A 21,729-nucleotide genomic window follows, 5' to 3' on the forward strand; every position below is an offset into this window, starting at 1 on the left:
TTATTGTCTATGGGAAGTAAGAAGACAAAGAAGGCCCCTGCTGTGAGGAGGGAAATCACTCACTGGTGTAACACTGTGTGTGAAGATGCAGGCAGAGGAGAACACAAAGCTGCAATGTGTGACAAGGGGGAAGGGGGGGGGTGTCGCTTGTCTTTGTGCAGCTATGAATCGTTCTAGAAAAGTGTAATAACAAGGAACATCATACATGATAGATACATTATCGTTACAGTCGGTTGTAAGTTACCGCACCAGGACAGACACTGCACGTCCTGGCTTTGAACTGTCACTGCGTGTAAACACGCAGTTTCATTTCAGTGCCGACAGCTGTCTATGACAGCTGAGAGGCACAGCAAGGGGTGCAGGGACCCTTGCAGTCGGTCCCTGCACCCACCCAGAGCACTGTGATTGGTCAGTCAATCTGACCGACCAAACACAGCAGAGATCGGGCAGGAGAGGCTGAAGTTTCGGCATCTCCTGCCCGATCAGTGTAGGAGCTCAGCGCTGCAGTGGCTGAGCTTCCTGCACTGACAGCTTGGAGCAGCGTCCAAAAAATGCGTCTTTTAGTGCGTGACAGAAGATAAACACGAAAAAAGGATATAAATCTGGTATCGCTGTAATCGCACCGACCTGAGGAATAAAGTCGCCTAATCACTAATACCGCACGAGGAACGGCGTAAAAAATAAAACCAATTCTTCACCTTTTGTGGATTTTTGCATTCTGCCTCCCAAGGATCACAGTAAGGCGATCACAGTGGTTATCCCCACATATGGGGTATCAGCGTACTCAGGTAAAATTGCACAACTTTTGGGGTCCTGTTTCCCTTGGGAAAATAAACATTGGGGGTGAAAAGATCATTTTTGTGGAAAAAATATGATTTTTTTATTGTACGGCTGTACGTTATAAACTTCTGTGAAGCCCTTGGGGGTTCAAAGTTCTCACCACATATCTAGGTAAGTTCCTTGGGGGGGGGGGCTAGTTTCCAAAATGGGGTCACTTGTGGGGGGGTTTCCTCTGTTTAAGCACATCAGGGGCTCTCCAAACGTGACATGGCATCCGATCTGAATTCCAGCCAATTTTGCGTTGAAAAGTTAAACGGCGCTCCTTCCCTTCTGGGCTCTGCCATGCGCAAAAACAGTGGTTCCCCCAACAAATTGCACAATAACTTTTGCAGTCCAATTTCTCCTGTTACCCTTGGTAAAATAAAAATTGGACCTGAAGTAATTTGTGTGTGAAAAAGTTAAATGTTCATTTTTTTTTAAAACATTCAAAAAATTCCTGTGAAGCACCTGAAGGGTTAATAAACTTCTTGAATGTGGTTTTGAGCACTTTGAGGGGTGCCGTTTTTAGAATGGTGTCACTTTTGAGTATTTTCTAGACCCCTCAAAGTGACTTCAAATGTGATGTGGTCCCTAAAAAAAAAAAAAATGGTGTAAAAAATGAGAAATCGCTGGTCAACTTTTAACCCTTAACTTCCTAAAAAAAAAATGGTTCCAAAATTGTCCTGATGTAAAGTAAACATGTGGAAAATGTTACTTAAGTTTTTTGTGTACCAGATCTCTGTGATTTATGGGCATAAAAATTCAAAGTTGGAAAATTGCGAAATTTTCTAGATTTTCACCAAATTTCTGTTTTTTCCACAAATAAAAGCAAGTTATATGAATGAAATTTTAACACTAACACGAAGTACAATACGTCACAGGAAAACGATGTTAGAATCACCAGGATCAATGGAAGTGTTCGTTATTACCTCATAAAAGGAACAGTGGTCAGAATTGTAAAAATTGGCCCGGTCATGAACGTGCAAACCACCCTTGGGGGTACAGGGGTTAATCTTTGTTTGCAGTTTTCAGTTAATAAGATTCTTGTGTTTTGGGGCGCCGTGTAGAGGGGGGATTGTTTTTCTTTGGTGCTCTGGCCTCATTGTCATCCTTATGGGCTTAAATGACAGGTCACTAGACTTTCAGTGACCTGCCTCCTACTTTAAATACTGCGCTTGCGCAGTTTAAGGAGCATTGCTTGCAGATAGATGCTACTGCATGTTCGCCATTTCGTTGGAGCAAAACAAATTTCTGGCTCCAGCAAGATTACCCTGGCGCTTGTACAGTAGCATCCATCGGCAAATGATAGATGTTACTTTGCAGGCGTCGCCACCATTTTGCAAGTTTTTTTTTGTGGTAAAAACAATATTAACTGCATAAGCCAGGGCTGTACAGTCTGAGTCAGTATCCATTTTGGTGGAGTCAGAATAAAATGGACCGACTCCTAAAATATAATACATTGGGCACAGTAATACAATGCAGGATGTGCGGTAAATGTTTTCCTAAGAATTTGGGAAAGTTATGAAATGCTCTATAAATGTCTGTTCTGTTCCTGATCTAAGGATCTGGGCTTTTAGGTGAGATGAATCTGTGCTGCACTTTATGCACACGCTCAGTAGTGACCAGTGCTGTGGGGTCGGAGTCAGGGAAAGCCGTGCACAAGAACAGGATTTTAAGCCCACAAGGATTTCAATAAGGCCAGAGCACCACATAAAGGCACCCCACAGGTCGCCCCAATCCACGAGAATCTCATTAACTATTAACTAAATACTGCAAACAAAGACAATGCCTGTAGTTACTTAGCAAAATCCTGATGACAGGTTCGCTTTAAGAGTAAAGAACAAGGTAATATTTGTGTATGTTTATATACATCCCACTAGGGTCACTAGAAGCTATTCCAGAAGATAGAAGATGGTATCAAGCCGTGATCTTTCCTCATCACTTAAATACATACACAATAATGGTGATCTGAAAATGTTGCACCTGATATATTGGCGTCACCTGAAACCAAAAGTACTGGGCTTTAGTAGTATACGAAGGCCTTAGCTCTAGTCTTAATATGTTAAGTGTTTATAGTAATTGGATGAAATTTTTCATGAGGGCAATTTAAAAAAAAAAAAATCTGTTTTAATTGCTGATATGTTGTCATTATGTCGCCAATGTTTGACCAATTTGAAGAGGTAAGACTTGTCTAGAGTCGATTTTCCACTTTTTACGTTACTTCATCTACTAGAGTAATAAACTGATTTTTTGTGACCTTTTAAAAAACATCTCGATTCACTATCCTGCTAAAGTGGCAAGAAAACAATTTCACAGAACACTTGACATTTGAACTCAAATATAGCAAACTAAAAAATGTGACTTTCTAAAGCAAACACCGGCACAAAATCCTTGATAAATTCTCTCCACTTTTTTTTTTACATGTCTATGGCAGCGAAATGGGTAAAGGAATTATACTGCCATTAGTCAATGAGGTCCAAGTCAGTGGTGTACACGGCATGGATGCAGGCCACACTATCTCTATAGAATTCAGGGCTGGCCTCATCCCTAAGCAGGTGGCTCACCTTCTCAATGCTCGGCGCTCTGGCCTTAGTCCTCTAATGGAAATCAGTAGTGAGAATAGAACAGAGCAGTGTCTAATAGTTTTATTTATTACAGTATGTACAGTATTTGGTATTCACATCATTTCCACAAGTTTAAAGCTGTGTTCTTTTTGCTTAGGAATAACATTTATAAAGGTTTTGTACAGGACGGCGCCAAAAGGCAGTTTATTGACTATATTGACGGTGTCGCTGCTGCGGGGGAGCGGGATGTAGACTTCTTTTGTGTAGCGCACAATTCCATCCTCCAACGCAAACAACGTCTTGTTACGTCCAATTCCCACCTACAAGATGCAGATTAGTGTCAGAATTCACAATTGTTTACCACCAAGGTAATTCACAGAACCATTCATTTACACCCTTCCCTGCTCACAGTCATGTTTCCACAACTCAAGCATACATAGACTGCACAAGTCAGTTTACTCATCAGGGCAGTTCAATGTATAAAACTGGGTTCACCTCTGCATCAGAAATTATTTTCTAGGAAAGAGATTGGAATCCATCAGCTTTCATATAAACAATGCGGTTAGTTGCATCTGATGCCAATATAAACAGAGGCCTTAACCTCTTAACGACCGCCGATACGCCTTTTAAAGGCAGCAGTTAGTTTTGCGATCACCGTTATTCACAGAATAACGGCGACCGCAAAAAAAAAAAAAAAAGTGATTTTCCATATAATTTCTGGATCCCCAAACCCCCCTGGTACCTCTGGTGTCCCTGGACCCTCCTAGATGCCCTGACATCTCCTTCTGGGAAGAAAATGACCGAGATCTGCCGGCACCAATAAGAAATTTGTCCTATTGGTTCATTTTGATCACTGTGATCAAATCAACCCCCCCTTTATAACCCCCTTAGTTAGGTAAAAATAATAAAATTAAAAAAATGTGTTTATTTCCATTTTTCCATTAGGGTTAGGGCGGGGTGGTGTGGTGTGGTGTGTTGGGGCAAGAGTCAGGTGGTGGGGCTAGGATTATGGCTGTGATTATGGTTAGGGTTGGTAATAGGGTAAGGAGTGTGTTAGGGTTAGGTTGTGGCTATGGTTGGAATTAGGGTTAGGAGTGTGTTGGCGTTAGGATTAAGTTTAGGGGTGTGTTGGGGTTATGGTTGGAGTTAGAATTGGAGGGGGGGGGGGGTTCCCACTGTTTTTGTACATCCGGGGGTCTCCAAACACGACATGGCACCACCATTGATTCCAGCCAATCTAGCATTCAAAAAGTGAAACGGTGCTCCCCCCCTTCTGAACCCTGCCATGAGCCCAAACAGTGGCTTTCCCCCACATACGGGGCATTGTTGTACTCAGAAGAAATTGCACAACAAATTTTGTGGTCCATTTTCTCCTGAAACCCTTGTGAAAATTAAAAAAAATTGGTTCCAAAGTAAATTTTTTGTTAAATGTTCATTTTTTCCTTCCACGTTGCTTTATATGTCGTGAAGCACCTGAACGGTTAATAAACTTCTTGAATGTGGTTTTGTGCACCTTGAGGGGTGCAGTTTTTAGAATGGCGTCACCTTTGGGTATTTTCTGTTATATTGACCCTCCAAACTCACTTTGATTGTGATGTGGTCCATAAAAAATGGTTTTGCAAATTTTGTTGGAAAAATGCGAAATCGCTGGTCAACTTTTAGCCTATAACGTCCTAACAAAAAAAAAATTGTTTCCAAAATTGTGCTGATGTAAAGTTGACATTTGGGAAATGTTATTTATTAACCATTTTGTCTGACACCACTCTCTGATTTAAGGGTACAAAAATTAAGTTTGAAAATTGCAAAATTTTCGCCAAATTTTTTTTCATAAATAAACGCAAGTCATAGTGAAGAAGTTTTACCACTAGCATGAAGTACAATATGTCACGAAAAAAAACATCTCAGAATCAGTGGGATTCGTTAAAGCATTCCAGAGTTATAGCCTCAAAGTGACAGTGATCAGAACTGCAAAAATTGGCTTGGTCATTAAGTACCAAATTGGCTATGTCACTAAGGGGTTAATGCAAGTATGACCTCTAGAGTTCAGTTTCCCAGGGATTGGTATATGTGAGGGGCACACATCACATTCCTAGGAGTTACACTCTGTTATAATGTGGCACAATGTGATTGCAACTTGGCACCAAGTTCTTGCTTAATAGTCTAGGAGAAGCATCATAAGAGACAAACACTGATTCCAGTGGAGTCACATACAGGGCTTATTGATGTAGTTTTGATAAAATGAATGCTTAAGCACAGCTCCTCACCCCTTAAAGGGAACCTGTCAGCAGGATTTTGCTGAGTAACCTACAGACAGTGTCAGGTCGGCACCGTTATACTGATTAAAATGATACCTGGTTGATGGAATTAGTCTTGTGGTTGTTGTTTAATCTATATTTTCAGATTTGGGTTAATGATATGCTCATACTCCAGGGTGGCCTGTGGGGGGGGGGGGGGTCTTCATGTGGTGCTCTGCTTAGGCACTCATACTGATGTGGCTTATGACCATAAAAAAAAAAAAGTCACATGCGCTATAGCAAGATTGCATCTATAAAATGCATTTAATTATTTTATTTAGAGATATAAATTTAGTCAGAAAAAGAAAAAGTCGGATTACTTGCCGGTAATGCCCTTTTAGTGAGCCACGACAGCACCCACTGGAGAGAGGGATCCGCCCCATAGGAACAGGAAACCTACAGAAAATAAAAGGGGGCGGTCCGCCTCTCCTACTCAGTTGGATTTCAGAGTACCAGGGCAACCGTCAGGTATTAGGCAAAATGCTACCATTTCATGTTTAAACTTACTCTATATTTAAGGAACGCACTCTATTAGTATGTGCTATATTTAATTTCAGGGAGGGAAGTGAGCTGGTGCTGTCATGGACTCACTAAAAGGGCATTACTGGTAAGTAATCCGGCTTTTTACCCTTCGCCACGACAGCACCCACTGGAGAGATTTCCAGAGACCATCACCTGGGGGGGACCACCGTGCCAAGGACAGTCCTGCCAAAGTCTAGGTCAGAAGTTGACGAGAGGTCAAGCCTATAGTAATTATAGAAGGAGCTGACCACATTGCCGCCTTACATATGGCTTCAATTGGAACGTCTCCCCTCTCGGCCTAGGAGGATGCCATTGTTCTACTAGAATGTGCTCTGATGCCCTCCGGAGGATTTTCATTTCTCGCAGAGTATGCTAATCAGATGGCGTCCCTGATCCATCGGGATAAGGTGCTCTTCGTGATTCCATACCCCTTCTTGCAGCCCTGAAAGGATATGAACAGAGCCCTACACTGCCTCCAACTCCTAGACCTTTCGATGTATTTTAATACTATTCTCCTAACATTCAGGGTGTGCAATTTCTGTTCTTCAGGAGTGGAGGGATCCCTAAAGAAAGCGGGGAGAAGTAGCTCTTGTGATCTATGGAATTTTTCTGATACCTTAGGAAGGTACGAGGGGTCTGGTTTTAAAACCAACCTATCCTGAAATATCAGTAGGAAAGGTGGATCTATGGATAGGGATTGAATGTCACTAACTCTCCCAGCAGATGTTAGTGCTACTAAAAAGGCCGTTTTGAGTGACAAGTATTTCAGAGATACTGTATCTAGTGGCTCAAAGGGGGGGTCCCGTTAGGGCGTCTAGGACCAGGTTTAAGTCCCAAGGAGGGACCCTGGTTATGTGAACAGGAGTAATCCGTTCACAAGCCGTGATAAATCGGGACACCCATTTATTTCCTGATATATTATGGCCATAGAGGGCCCCAATGCAGATACGTGGACCTTTAATGTATTCACTGATAGGGAAAGAACTGTGTCTCTTGTAGAAAATAGGTATTAGACCTACCGGTAATGATGTTTCCAGGAGTCCATCCTGACAGCACTATGGAGGACGTCCTCCTCCTCCTTACAGGGACAGGAAAGCACACGAGAGGTTAAAAGGCCACGTCCCACCCCCTTTCCCTCAGTGATTTGACAAGTACCACAAGGTGGATGATGCTAGTAACGGTTTAATGAAACAATCATATTACAGCATATGACATAACATAATACAACATAGTATAACATAACAGGGAGGGAACTACCCGTGCTGTCAGGATGGACTCCTGGAAACATCATTACCGGTAGGTCTAATACCTATTTTCCAGGACGTCCACCTGACAGCACTATGGAGAGTACCAAAGCACCTCCTCAGGGTGGGATTACTGCTTGGAGAACTTTTCTCCCAAATGCGGTTTGTTGGCCAGCTAACACATCTAGTTTGTAGTGTTTGCAGAATGTATTAAGACTAGCCCAGGTTGCCGCTCGACAAATTTGATCAACTGACGCCCCCGCCCGCTCGGCCCATGAGGCCGATACCGCCCTCGTAGAGTGGGCTTTTAAGGAATCAGGCGGGCTGGCGCCTTCAGCCTGGTAGGCGTCCGAGATTACTGAGGTAATCCAACGCGCGATGGACGCCTTAGAGGCCTTCTTCCCTTTATTCCTACCTCCAAAGAGAACGAACAGGTTTGGGTCGACACGCCAACTATTGGTGGCCTCTAGGTATTCTATAACTGCGCGCCTCACGTCTAGCGAGTGGAGCCGCCGCTCCTTCTCATTTCGGGGGATTATCGCAGAAAGAGGGTAACACTACCTCCTGGTTCAGATTTCTTGTAGAGGCTACCTTCGGGGTAAATGCCGGGTCTAACCTTAGGATTATACAATCCTCTCTTATCTGGAGGTATGGATCCTTAGTGGATATTGCCTGGATCTCCCCTATTCTTTTGGCCGTGGTAATGGCTACTAGAAAGGCCGTTTTACGAGTGAGAGCAGGGATGGCTATCTTCTCACTAAGGGCGAAAGTGTCCGAGCAGAGGAACCGAAGTACCAGGCCCAGGTCCCATGGCGGGGTGAGCTGCCTAATCGTGGGGCGCAGGCGCTGTGTGGCTTTTATAAACCTTATCACCCAGGGATGTGCAGCTAACTGATAATCGAAGAAGGCGCTCAAAGCTGAAACCTGGACTTTTAGAGTGCTGGGCTTGAGGCCTTTATTAAAACCTGCCTGCAGGAACCCTAGTATGTTAGGGAGATCAGGGGTACCTGCCACGAGCTCGGACCTGCCACCCTCCAGACAGAATCTCTTCCATATCTTCCGATAAATTGCCGACGTCACCGGCTTCCTGCTGGCCTGTAGGGTGGATATGACCTGCTCCGACAATCCTTTTGCCTTCAGGATGTCCCTCTCAGGATCCAAGCCGATAAATGGAGTCTTGCTGGGTCCGGGTGGTGGATCGGGCCCTGGTGGATGATGTTCTCCCACAAGGGCAGCTCGACTGGATCTTCTACTGCCATGGCTCCCAGAAGGGAAAACCAGCTTCTCCTCGGCCAGTATGGCACTATCAATATCACTCTTGCGTGGTCCTCGCGTATCTTTCTGAGCACTGCCGGTATGAGGGCCAGTGGTGGGAACGCATAAGAGAGGGATTCTCCCCAAGTCTGACTCAGGGCGTCTGCGCCCTCTGGATGGTCCATCGGATTTAGGGAGTAGAATCTGGGAACCTTCGAGTTCTTCCGGCTTGCGAAGAGATCTATACTGGGGTTCCCCCAGCGCTGACAAAGCTGGTCGAAGATCTCTACGTTCAATTCCCACTCTGTCGGGTGGATCTGTTGTCTGCTCAGGTAGTCTGCCACTTCGTTTTGGGAACCCTCTAGATGTACCGCGGTCACGGATCGAACTGTCCGTTCTGCCCACGTGAATATCTTTTCCGCCAGTGCCTGTAGTGGTTGATGTCTGGTTCCTCCTTGGTGTTTCAGGAATGCCACTGTCGTTGTATTGTCGGATAAAATGCGAACATGACGACTCTTTAGTACCGACCGGTTTCTCCGCAACGCTTCCCAGACCGCGAAGAGTTCCTTGAAATTGGAGGATCTGGCCTTGATGCTTGCTGGCCACTTCCCCTGGAAGATCTTCCCTTCTATGTGGGCTCCCCATCCCCACGCACTTGCGTCTGTGGTGACTACCACGTATGGAGAGGTTGTCCAATGCACGCCCACCTGAAGGTTCCTGGCCTGTAACCACCAGCGAAGGGACTCCTTTACTCGTCCTGAGAGCCTTAGGGGTTTGTCTAGCGACGCCTGACTCCTGTCCCACCTCGCGAGAATCTCTCTTTGTAACAACCGCGAGTGGAATTGGGCCCAACGGACACACTGGATGCAGGCCGTCATGAGGCCCAGGACCTCCATTGCTTCCCTTATGGAGCATTGACGCTTCAACAGGCCTCTGGTTCTGGCCTGAATGGACTTCTGCTTCTGCTCGGGTAGCCAGGATATTCTGTCGGCTGAGTCTAGGAGGACTCCCAGGAATACCTTTCTGGTGTCTGGTGTGAGGTCCGACTTCTCCCAGTTGATCACCCAGCCCAGGAACTCCATCACAGTAGTTGTTCGGATCCTGTCTCGGATGAGCGCTTCTTTGGATCTTGCCACCAGTAAGAAGTCGTCCAGGTACGGCACAATCACAATACCCTGATCTCTCAGGTAGGCCACCACCTCTACCACCAGCTTTGTAAAGATCCTGGGAGCTGAGGCCAGCCCGAATGGAAGACCCTGGAACTGGAAATGGCAGGTCCGGGCTGGTGAACTGATCGCGAACCTTAGTAGGCCTTGGGATGAGGGATGAATAGGAACCTGATAGTATGCCTTTTTTAGGTCTAGGGTGCACATAACTGCGTCCCTGTCTATCAGAGGAATTGCGGATCGGATTGATTCCATCCGGAACCTCCTGTATCTGACCCAAGCATTTAGTGGCTTCAGGTTTATGATGGTGCGGGCCTCGCCGGATTTCTTTGTGATTGCAAACAGGGAAGAGTAGTGCCCTTTCCCTCTTTCTGACGGTGAAACTGGTATTATGACCCCTGAGTCTAACATGTCCTGAAGATCCGACCACATTGCGGAGTCCTCCTGGACGACAGTGGGGGCAATATATCTGTCGGGGGGAGGAGAATAGAGCTCTATCCTGTAACCTTCTCTGATGGTTCTGAGGACCCACTGATTGTTGGTGACTCGTGACCAGTTTGCTGCAAAGTGGCGAAGTCTCCCCCCAATGCCTATGGCGTCATTGTCTCCTCGATCTAGATGTCGATGCAAATGGGGGACCTCTGTTCCTCCCACTTTGGCTGAAGGAGCCTTTGTAGGAGCTTCTATTAGACCTCGCCCGGCCCCTAAACTCTGACTGTCCTCTGAAGAAGGAGCCTCTCCGAAAGGACTGGGACCGCCTGGGCTTTTCTTCCGGGAATCCCTTAGTCTTATCGGACACCAGCTCAAGGATATTATCCAGGGCTGGACCAAACACCCTCAGACCCGAGAAAGGGATGGCACATAACTTTGCCTTAGAAGGGTTATCCCCCGACCAGGATCTAAGCCAGACTGCTCTCCGGGCCGCATTAGAGAGGGAGCTGTTTCTGGCCGCAAACCTAACTGATTCCGCCGACGTATCCGACAGGAACGCCGTGGCTGATTTCAAGAGAGGAAGAGATGCTAGTATCTCTGACCTCGGGGTCTTGTTGGTTAGGTGTTCTTCCAACTGCCCCAACCACAGGAACATAGACCTAGCCACCGAGGTGGCTGCTATGTTGGCTCTAATCAGGGCCGCCGACGTCTCCCATGCTCTTTTTAACAAGACGTCCGCCTTTCTATCCATCGGGTCTCGAAGACCGGATGAGTCCTCGGCTGGGATAGCTGACTTCTTAGTAACCTTGGCGACCGGGACGTCGATCTTAGGGACTTCTTCCCACGCCCGAGTTTCCTCGGGATCGAAGGGCAGTCTATTTTTAAAGTTTCGGGAGAGTGTCAACCGACGCTCTGCTTCTTTCCACTCCTCCAGGATCATTGCTTTGATGTGCTCGCTCACAGGGAACACCACCTGTTTGCGGGACACCAGTCCTCCAAACATTAAGTCCTGTCTGGACTGTGGCTTAGGGACTTCTTCCATCTGCATGGTATTTCTGACCGTGTGTACCAGCTCGTCCGTATCCTCCAGTCTGAATAGGTACTTTCTGTTCTGCTCCTGACTATCCCCCAGGATCTCGCCTTCTTCCTCCTGATCTGAGTCCCGGAAATCGGATTCCTCGCTAGGGCTCGCCTCTGATACTGGGACTGGTTCCCACCTCGGACGCTTGCGACCTGGCCCAGGGCTGGGGGATCGACGCCGGGTTGTAGAGGCCTGAATCTCTTCCCTTATCAGCGATCTCATTTCGGAAAGTAGAGATGGCTGTTCCTCGCCTATGACCCTGGAGGTACAGGGACCGCATAGGGTCTTGCTATAGGTGTCTGGCAGCTTTACTCTGCACACCGGACATCTGACTGATTTGGAGGTGGCTTTCGCCGGGTCCTTCCCCGAGGGGGACTCAGCCGGGGTTCCCTTTTCCTGATAACATAAGGGGCACCTCATCAGATCTGGGCTGTGGGGACGGGTGGGGAGGGTGGTCTGCGCTATGCGCACTTACCCCTCCACCAGATGCAGTGTTGCCTTCCATCCCCTGGCGTCCGATGCAGTCACACAGCCTGGAACGACCTGTGACGACTCTGGAGAACGCTTTGGTGCAGGAGCGCGCCCTGGATTTGAAACCGGCGTCTGACGTCACCGGATGTGACGCTGGTAAGCCGCGCCTCCACTTCCTGCCGGGCATCTGCGCGCGACCGCGCTCGGCGCGTGCAGGGAGCCGCCTCCATTCCTGCTATGGCGCTCCGGCCTCCACTGCCCAGCCGTCGGCGTCGTCCTGCGGGTACTCGGCCCGCCGCGGCCGATTGCGCCCACTTCTGTCGGTGCCCGCACAGCCAGCCGCCTGCGGGGAGCCGACCCGTCCTGGAGCCGAGAGCCCCCCCACCGGGAGGAACGGCTCCCTCCAGGAGCGTCGTCCTGCTCCTGGCCTTTGGAGCCGAGGGACTCCCCACCGGGAAGTTTCGGCCCCGGGACCTCTTGACAGGGGAAGGATTGGACCGGCCGCACGATCCCCTGGGCCCCTCCGGTAAGCTCTCGCGTGTCCCTCCGTGCAGGGACAGGAAAAACACTGAGGAAAAGGGGGTGGGACGTGGCCTTTTAACCTCTCGTGTGCTTTCCTGTCCCTGTAAGGAGGAGGAGGACGTCCTCCATAGTGCTGTCAGGTGGACGTCCTGGAAACAGGGATTTTTGTGATAAACTCACCGTAAAATCCTTTTCTCCGAGACGCTCATTGGGGGACACAGATACTGTGGGTGTATGCTTCTGCCGCTTGGAGGCTGACACTAAGTGAAAAAAAAAGGTTAGCTTCTCCTCCGCCGTATACACCCTCGCCCCTATTGCGGGCGGAAACCAGTTTGGTGCCAAAGCAGTAGGAGGACAACAAAATCAGCCTTAATACAGGTACAACATGTCCAGAAAAAAAGACCACCCTTATTATCACATAAATAAATGCGTATAAATTAAACAAAATAGAAGCCAACTTGGCTAATAGGGTGGGTGCTGTGTCCCCCAATGAGCGTCCCGGAGAAAAGGATTTTACGGTGAGTCTATCACAAAAATCCCTGTTTCTCCTTCGCCTCATTGGGGGACACAGATACTGTGGGACGTCCTAAAGCAGTCCCTGGGTGGGAGATTGACTCACCGATCCAAGCTACATGCACCTCTTGTTTAAAGGTGCGTCACCGCTGCTTGGAGAATCCTTCTACCCAGGCTCGCATCCGCCGAGGCCTGAGTATGGATATTACAATGTTTGGCAAATGTGTGCAGACTGGACCAGGTTGCTGCCTTGCAAATCTGTTCCGTCGAAGTCTGGTGCCGAAGTGCCCAAAAGGCGCCCACTGCCCGAGTAGAGTGCGCTCTGATACCTGCTGGAATCGGCGTGCCTCTAATGCAGAAGGACTCCTGAATAGTCAAACAAATCCATCTGGCTATGGTCGATTTCGAGGCAGCGAGTCTCTTCTAGCGCCCTTCGGGGAGCATGAACAGCGTGTCCATCTGACGAAAGGGTGCCGTCCTCGACGCGTACTTCCGGAGGGCTCTTACCAGGTCTAACGTGTGAAGAGCCTTTTCCACACGGTGCACCGGTGCTGGACAAAATGAAGGCAAGACAACATCCTCATTAATGTGAAATGAGGACACGACTTTTGGCAGAAAAGGAGGGGCTGGTCTGAGCACCACCTTATCCTTATGGAAAGTGAGGAACGGAGCTCGGCAGGATAGGGCCGCCAGCTCTGAGACCCGCCTGATAGAAGTAATGGCCACTAGGAACACCACTTTCCAGGAAAGGTACCTCAAAGAGACATCCTGAAGTGGTTCAAATGGAGCTTCCTGCAGAACACTTAAGACCAGGTTAAGGTCCCAGGCGTCCATAGGCGCCTTATAGGGAGGTACCAAGTGGGAGACTCCCTGGATGAAAGTCTTAACCTGCAAATTGGTAGCAATTCTGCGCTGGAACAGGACGGATAAGGTCGATATTTGTCTCCTGAGGGAACTTGGGTCCAAGCCCGAGTCTAGGCCCGACTGGAGAAAGGCCAAGATGTTGGGAATCGAGAATATCAGTGGAGAAACACTCTGGCCTCGACATCAAGCAAAGAACACCTTCCAGGTGTGGTGGTAAATTCGTGCTGAAGCAGGCTTCCAGGCGCTAACCATTTTAGCGACCACCTTGCTCCCAAACTCTGCCTGGGTTAGAAGCCAAGATTCAACAGCCATGCCATCAAACACAGGGCCCCTGAGTTTGGGTGGCAAATTGGCCCTTGAGAAAGTAGATCTGGGCGCTCTGGCAGGCGCCAAGGAACGTCGGCGAGCAGCTGCATTAGATCTGCGTACCACGCTCTACGGGGCCAGCAGAATCGCCGGAAGCCCTTCCGTCTTGATCTTCTTGATGACTCTCGGTAGTGGCAGTGGGGGAAATAGATATGGGAGGCGGAACTGGTTCCATGGCAGAACCAACGCATCCACAGCGATTGCTTGTGGGTCCCCTGGACCGAGCGACTTATGTGGGCACCTTGGCGTTCACTCTGGACGCCATCAGGTCCACATCCGGGGTTCCCCACAGCTGACAAATCTGCTGAAAAACTTCGGGATGTAGAGACCACTCTCCGGATGCAAGACCCTGCCGACTGAGAAAGTCTGCCGCCCAATTTTCCACGCCCGGAATGTGGACAGCCGAAATCACCGAGTGGTTTGCTTCGGCCCACTGAAGGTGCCCCACCTCGCGAATGGTTGCTCTGCTGCGGGTGCCCCCTTGATGATTTATGTAAGCAACCACCGTGACGTTGTCCGATTGGATCCGGACGGGGCGGCCTGCCAAGAAGTGATGAAACTACTGCAGAGCCAGCCGAATTGCTCGTATCTCCAATAAGTTGATCGGGAGGCGGGCCTCCTGTGGCGACCACCGTCCCTGAGTCGTCTGGTGGCGACACACCGCTCCCCAGCCGAGGAGACTGGCGTCGGTTGATATCATCAACCAATGGTCTGGGGGGGGGGGGGGGGGGGGGAAGGGTTTCCCCTGGGTCAGAGAGGAACTGGTTATCCACCATCCGAGCGACTGCCTGACTTGAGAGGATAGTCGGCCCCGTCGATCGAGCGTGAAAGGATTCTTGTCCCAGGCTGACAAGAGAGCGTGCTGCAGGGGGTGAAAATGGAACTGGGCGAACGGTATCGCTTCCATTGCTGCCACCATTCTGCTTAGAATCCTCATCCCGGATCGGATGGTATGAGGGACTGGCTGGCGAAGTGTCCGGACTCCCTGCCGGAGAGCTAGCGCCTTTTCCTGAGGGAGAATTACCAACCCTCGGCAAGTGGCAAGTGTCGAAGATCATTCCTAGGAAGGAGATCCTCTGAGCTGGCACAAGGGAGGACTTCACATTGACCAGCCATCCTAAGCGGGCAAGAGTATCTAGCGTGATGTTGACATTTTCCTCGCATGCTCGTATTGATGGGCCCTTGACCAAGAGGTCATCCAGATAAGGCAAGACGACTATGCCTCGGGAATGCAGTATGGCCATGACAACTGCCATAACCTTTGTGAACACTCTGGGAGCCGTGTCTAGCCCGAAGGGTAGCGCTACGAACTGAAAATGTTGATCGCTGATGGCGAAGCGTAGAAACCTCTGATGAGGAGGAAAAATGGGAATATGCAGATATGCGTCCTGGATGTCTATCGAGGCCAAGTATTCTCCCTGCTCCATGGCCGATATGACTGAACGAAGAGACACCATCCGGAAATGTCTGATCCTGATGAATTTGTTCAGAAGCTTCAGGTCCAAAACAGGCCTGACAGACCCGTCCTTTTTGGGAACCGCAAAAAGGTTTGAATAGAACCCCTGTGCCCTTTCGTGTTCCGGCACTGGAACAATGACTCCGTTGTGCTGGAGCGATTTGATGGCTCCCAATAGAGCCCTTGCCTGGGTATCCACCCTGGGAAGACGAGAAAGACAAACGTTTTGGAGGGTTTCTGACAAACTATTTTGTAACCCGAGGCCACTAACTCCTTTACCCATGCGTTGTCTGCAACACTGAACCAGACGTGGCGAAACCAGAGTAGTCGGCCGCCCACCTTGCTGGTGTCGTCTGGTAAAGGCCTCGAGTCATTTAGCCGACGATCTTTGGGATCTGGATCCCCTCGATCTGGGCTGCTGAGTACGCATTCTCCCCAATGGGTTGGCTCTATATGAGACCTGCCGCTCCCTATCCTGGTTGGGGCGGCCTGAGGCGGCGGAATTGGCCGCTGTGGTCCATCCGGGGTTGCGAAAGGCCCGAAAACGTGCCTGAAACAGGTGACGAAAAAACGTTTTGACCTTTTGTTAAGGGAGAAACCCACTCTTCCCTCCTGTGGAGTCGGAGATAAGTTGATCCAACTTCTCCCCAAAAAGGCGGCCGCACTGATAAGGCAGGGAAGCCAAGGACTTCTTAGAAATAGAATCGGCTTGCCATGTCCTTAACCATAGGGCGTAAAAACGTGTACACCTTTGCTTTTTCGGACATGCTGTATCTGTACGCTGCTGGGGAGGGGGGAGGAGGTAGCACCTCAGTTCCCCTATAGCGTGGCCTCTCGGGGAGCACTTACCCCAATCCTGTGCCCCCACCCGTCCTGGACGCCTCCACCTTCAAATCGCGCGCCACCAGCTGTGGGAATGAGTCACCAGCATGTAAAACCGCTCTAGGGGCGGAACATCCATTCTGCGGCATAGCCGCACTCCGAAGCCGGGGCCTAGATTTCTTCGCCGCCGGAAATGACGAGCGGCCTAGAGGCGGGACTTCCGGCCGCGGCCTCAATTTTTCTTATCAGGAGAAACAAACAGAGCATGCAATCAATTTTGTATATAAAAATATCAAATTTTATTTATTACAAACAGATAAAAATATCCTTATAGCAAAAGTGTGCTCATTATTAGATGTGGACAGTATATCCCATAGAACATCCCCTATACTCTCCACCTAGATGGAAACAGCCCGGTAAGAGAACCGCCAAAAAAGGGGAAATCACACATATGGCAACCTATGTCATAGTATCGTAGTAACACCAACAGGCCATATCACAAGGGTCAAAGACCAAAAGTCACAGTCATGAATAAGATTTAGAACACAATATAGGTACCCCGTGATGGTGATTTATCCAAAAATTACAGAATGACCCCTGGAAGAACTTACCAGGGAGGGGAGGAAGAGGAGAGCCCGGTGGTAGTGAAGCCCCCTCAATTTTTCCCCTACCCAACTGGGGGGCGCAGTTCCATGGCGCTGACAAAACATGGCGCTACTAAACGGCGCCGCGCCGCCTGACGGATCCAGCCACTCTTGCCTTGCATGACCGGTGGCCTCCGCCAGCTGGGGGCTCCAGCCCTCGGATCTTTGCAGGAGCCCTCCCCAGACCCTCTCCTCACCGATGATCCTCTTCAGCCTGAGCGCAGGTATGCGAGGGGGCCTCGATGAAAAAATAAGACGGTGCAGGCACCCTAGCTCCATCTAACCCCTTCAGGGGGTGAGGAGAGGGACTGTCCGCCACCTTGCAGCACCGCAGTCTAAGCATGGTTTCAATACCTAGGGGTGGTCAGGGCTAAGTCCGGCATTGTGCCCCACAACGCGGGAGAGGATACGTGGAGGGACACTCGCACGTGCTTGCCCGTTGTTGGTTTGGGGAAATCGGACCCTTTCAATAAGATCCGTTGCCCGTCTCATCTTCATGGGAAAAAGACGAAAAAAGTCTGGAGAAAAACCAGACGTGTGCCTCCATGGACACTAAGCAAAAAACTGATTTCTGCCCGCAATAGGGGCGAGGGTGTATACGGCGGAGGAGCTAACCTCTTTTTTTCCCACTTAGTGTCAGCCTCCTAGCAGCAGAAGCATACACCCACAGTATCTGTGTCCCCCAATGAGGCGAAGGAGAAAACATGATCGTCCCTCAATTTCTGATGACGAGGATGATGATGATGTGAGTGAGGAGTCTGAGGCCATCTCCTGTTCCTCCTCGGATTCCGAGCTAGAAGCTACTTGTTTCTTGCTTTTACCCTCTGGGGGTGCATTAGCATAGGCAATGGCGCGTAATTCTTCTCTAATTATAGCCCATATGTCCTTAGTTGACACTGCTGCCCCCTGCCTGGTCTCACTAATGCATTGCTTACAAAGTTTTTTGGGGTAGGAATCAGGGAGAGGCTAGGTACACAACGCACATTGCCTATGTTTCGATTTTCCCTTTTTCTTGGCCTGAAAGAGGGGGAGACATGGCGAGAAAAAAAGGGTGTCCGCTTAATAGGCAGAGTTTTGTACACTCACCCAGTGAAGCATATCTGTACCGGATCAGACGGCCGAGGTGCAGTCCTGGACCTTGAAACAACTGCGTCACTTTTGCGAGCGGTATCCGTGGATCCTCTACCGGAGCGGTCCCGGGATGTGCCACCGGCCGCAGAGTCCCCTGCTGGAGGATGCGTGTCCTGTCCTGGGGATGACATGATTTCACCACTGACTGCCAGTGGTGCTCCATTTAAATAGAGGACACAATTTTTTTTTTCTTTCTAGCCCCCCTAACCCAGAAGTCCTTCCAGTTCCGGGTCATTAGCAGCGATGCTTCGCGCCTGCGCAGTAGTGCTTCCCTGCACCGCCTGTACCTCGGAAGTTCACCTTCAATTCCAGGGCAGGAGCGTCTGCGTCGGGCGGCGCATGCACGGGCCCGGCTTCATGCACCGGGCCGCGTCCATCAGGCCTCCGGAAAGCTGCCCCCCGGCTGCGACCGTGCGCCATTGGCGCTGTCACCTGCCCGGGTGCTCACCGCGACGGCCCATCCACGTGCCTGCTCAGTCCCTGGCCCGCCGCTGAATTTAGACAGCAGCTGTCCCGCAGCTCCATCCGTCCCCCGGTGAGCTCCTGAGTGAGACCGGGCGGCCCTTCCCAGACCCGGTCATCACTCCATCCATCCGATGAGGGGGGAGCCGTCTAACGGAAACTCCCCCGACGCTGCTTCTGGACCACAGCCCCTGCCTTTCCTGCAGATACTGCACAGGTGGAATGCGTTGGCCCAGGTATGTTCTCTGGAGAGAACTGAGGAGAGGCAGACCGCCCCCTTTTATTTTCTGTAGGTTTCATGTTCCCATGGGGCGGATCCCTCTTTACAGTGGGTGCTGTCGTGGTGAAGGGAAAAAAAAAAAAAAAAAGAATATATATATATATATATATATATATATATATATATATATATATATATATATATACATATACACACACACACAAACATATATACATATACACACACTGTGTTCCAAATCATTATGCAAAAAATATTTCCTCATATTTTCTCTAAGTTACCTATATGAATTGCAGTCATTTAATATTATAGTATAATTGCAATGTTTTTGAACAAACTGTCTATGAAAACAGTATATTTTTAAAAATAAGAAACACTCAAAATGCATGTTCTAAATTATTATGCACAGCAGAGTTTTCAACCTTTTTATTTTTATTTTGAACAAAAAAATGGTCAATTGTGAAATGATAAGCATTATCAGCTTATTACAAAATGAAATCAAACAGTTTTCAAGTCAAAACTTTATTCTAGGTGATGTTACATTTGTACATAGGACCCCTTGTTCGAAAGAAGCTTCTGAACTCTCTCGTCCATTGAATTTGTCAGTTTTTGGATAGTTTATGCTTCAATTGTTTTGCATGTGGACAGAATACCCTCCCAGAGCTGTTGCTTAGATGTAAACTGCCTCCCACCATCATAGACACTTCTTTTGATGATGCTCCAGAGGTTCTCAATGGGGTTGAGGTCAGGGGATGATGGTGGCCACACCATAAGTTTGTCCTCTTTTATGCCCATAGCAGCCAGAGATGCAGATGTTATTTGCAGCATGACACCATGTATTATCATGCATGAAAATGATCTTGCTGCGGCAAGCACGGTTCATCCTCTTGAACCATGGCAGGAAGTGCTGTTTTAGAAACTCCACATAGATTATGGAGTTCATCTTTACCCCTTCAGGGTTCCTAAAGGGGCCGACAATCTCTCTCCCCATGATTCCAGCCCAAAACATTACTCCACCTCCTCCTTGTTGGCGCCTTAGCCATGTTTTCATGGGGTGTCCATCAACCAGCCATCCTCCACTCCATCCATCTGGACCATCGAGCGTTGCACAGCACTCATCGGTGAACAAAACAGTTTGGAATTCAGTCTTCATGTATCGTTTGGCCCACTGGAGCAGTTTCTGCTTGTGTGCAGTGGATAGAGGTGAGGTGGTCGACAGGATGGCTTACGCACAGCTGCAAACCTCTGAAGGACCCTGCATCTTGTTGTTCGGGGGACGTTGGAGGCACCAGCAGCTTCAAAAACTTGTCTGCTGCTATGACAAGGCATTTTTGCAGCTGCTCTTTTAACCTAACGCAATTGCTATTGACACGGTCGCCCCTCTCATACATGGCAGAATGCGACGTATCAACAGACAACCCTGGCACAATAACACCACTAAAAATCTCCGGCAAGTGTCCAGGATTGCAGAGCGGCGCTGGAAGAAAAATTCGCAAGACGACTTCACCGCATTCAAACAGGCAACACTTGCTTTCAAATCTGTCCTCACCTCTGCTAAACAGGCCTACTTCACAACCCTCGTATCTTCCCTATCCTACAACCCCAAACAGTTATTCAAAACTTTTAACTCCCTCCTCCACCTACCACTGCCCCCTCCAACCTCATCTCAGCCGAGGACTTTACCACACACGTCAAAAATAAGTTTGACAAACAAGGCAAGTCTTCATCATTCAACCACCACAACCCCTTTGTATACCAGACCAATGCCTAAACCCCATAGCCTCACTCTCCAACATCACTGCAGGGGAGCTTAATTGTCTCATCTCCAAATCGCACCTCACAACCTGTGCACTCGACCCCAACCCATTCCACCTTCTCCCCAACCTCACCACCACACTTATCCCATCCCTAACCTATCACTAAAGTCTGGTACCTTCCCTTCTGCTTTCAAACATGCCACAATCACGCCTATCCTTAAAAAGCCAACCCTTGACCCAACCGCTATGTCCAGCTATCGCCCAATATCGTTGCTCCCATTCGCTTCCAAACTCCTGGAGCAGCACGTCCACGCTGAACTTTCCTCCCACCTATCATCTAACTTGCTCTTTGACAATCTACAATCTGGTTTCCGCCCCATCACTCCACTGAGACAGCCCTGACCAAAATTACTAATGACCTACTTACAGCCAAATCAAATGGACAATACTCTATACTCCTGCTTCTAGACCTGTCCTCTGCATTCGACACAGTTGACCACTGCCTCCTACTACAGATCCTCTCCTCCTTCGGCATCAAAGACCTCGCCCTATCCTGGATCTCCTCATACCCTTCCAACTGCACATTCAGCATCTCCCACACCACCTCCTCATCCCATCCTCTCTCTGTTGGAGTCCCCCAAGGCTGTTTTAGGACCCCTACTCTTCTCAATCTATACACTTGGTCTGGGGCAACTCAAAGTCCCATGGATTCCAGTACCACCTTTATGCTGATGACACTCAGATCTACCTCTCTGGCCCAGACGTCACCTCTCTGCTGTCCAGAATCCCACAGTGTCCATCAGCCATATCCTCCTTCTCCTTTTGCTTTCTCAAGCTCAATGTGGACAAATCTGAACTCATCATCTTTCCTCCATCTCACAGATCTTCCTTACCCGACCTAGCTATAACAATTAATGACATCACGCTTTCCCCAGTACCGGAAGTCCGCTGCCTCGGAGTAACCTTTGACTAGGCCCTGTCCTTCAAACCGCACATCCAAGCTCTTTCTACCTCCTGTCGCCTCCAGCTCAAAAATATTTCCAGAATCCGTCCTTTCCTCAACCCTCAATCTACTAAAATGCTTGTGCATGCCCTCATCATCTCCCG

At 49.0% G+C, this 21,729-nt stretch overlaps 1 protein-coding gene across 1 annotated transcript in view; it reads right to left on the minus strand.

Annotated features, from left to right (window-relative positions):
- Nucleotides 1-3,449: 3,449 nt before the first annotated feature.
- MRPL27 (mitochondrial ribosomal protein L27) overlaps nt 3,450-21,729 on the minus strand; it is a 31,137-nt gene continuing 12,857 nt past the window's right edge. The window contains exon 4 of the mRNA XM_073588043.1: nt 3,450-3,703. Within this exon, the coding sequence (XP_073444144.1) occupies nt 3,497-3,703 (207 nt within the window). The 3' untranslated portion in view covers nt 3,450-3,496. The remainder of the gene's footprint in view (nt 3,704-21,729) is intronic.

This window comes from Dendrobates tinctorius, unplaced genomic scaffold (genome assembly GCF_039654945.1).
Source record: "Dendrobates tinctorius isolate UK_male_01 unplaced genomic scaffold, ASM3965494v1 ptg000103l, whole genome shotgun sequence".
Lineage (NCBI taxonomy): Eukaryota > Metazoa > Chordata > Amphibia > Anura > Dendrobatidae > Dendrobates > Dendrobates tinctorius.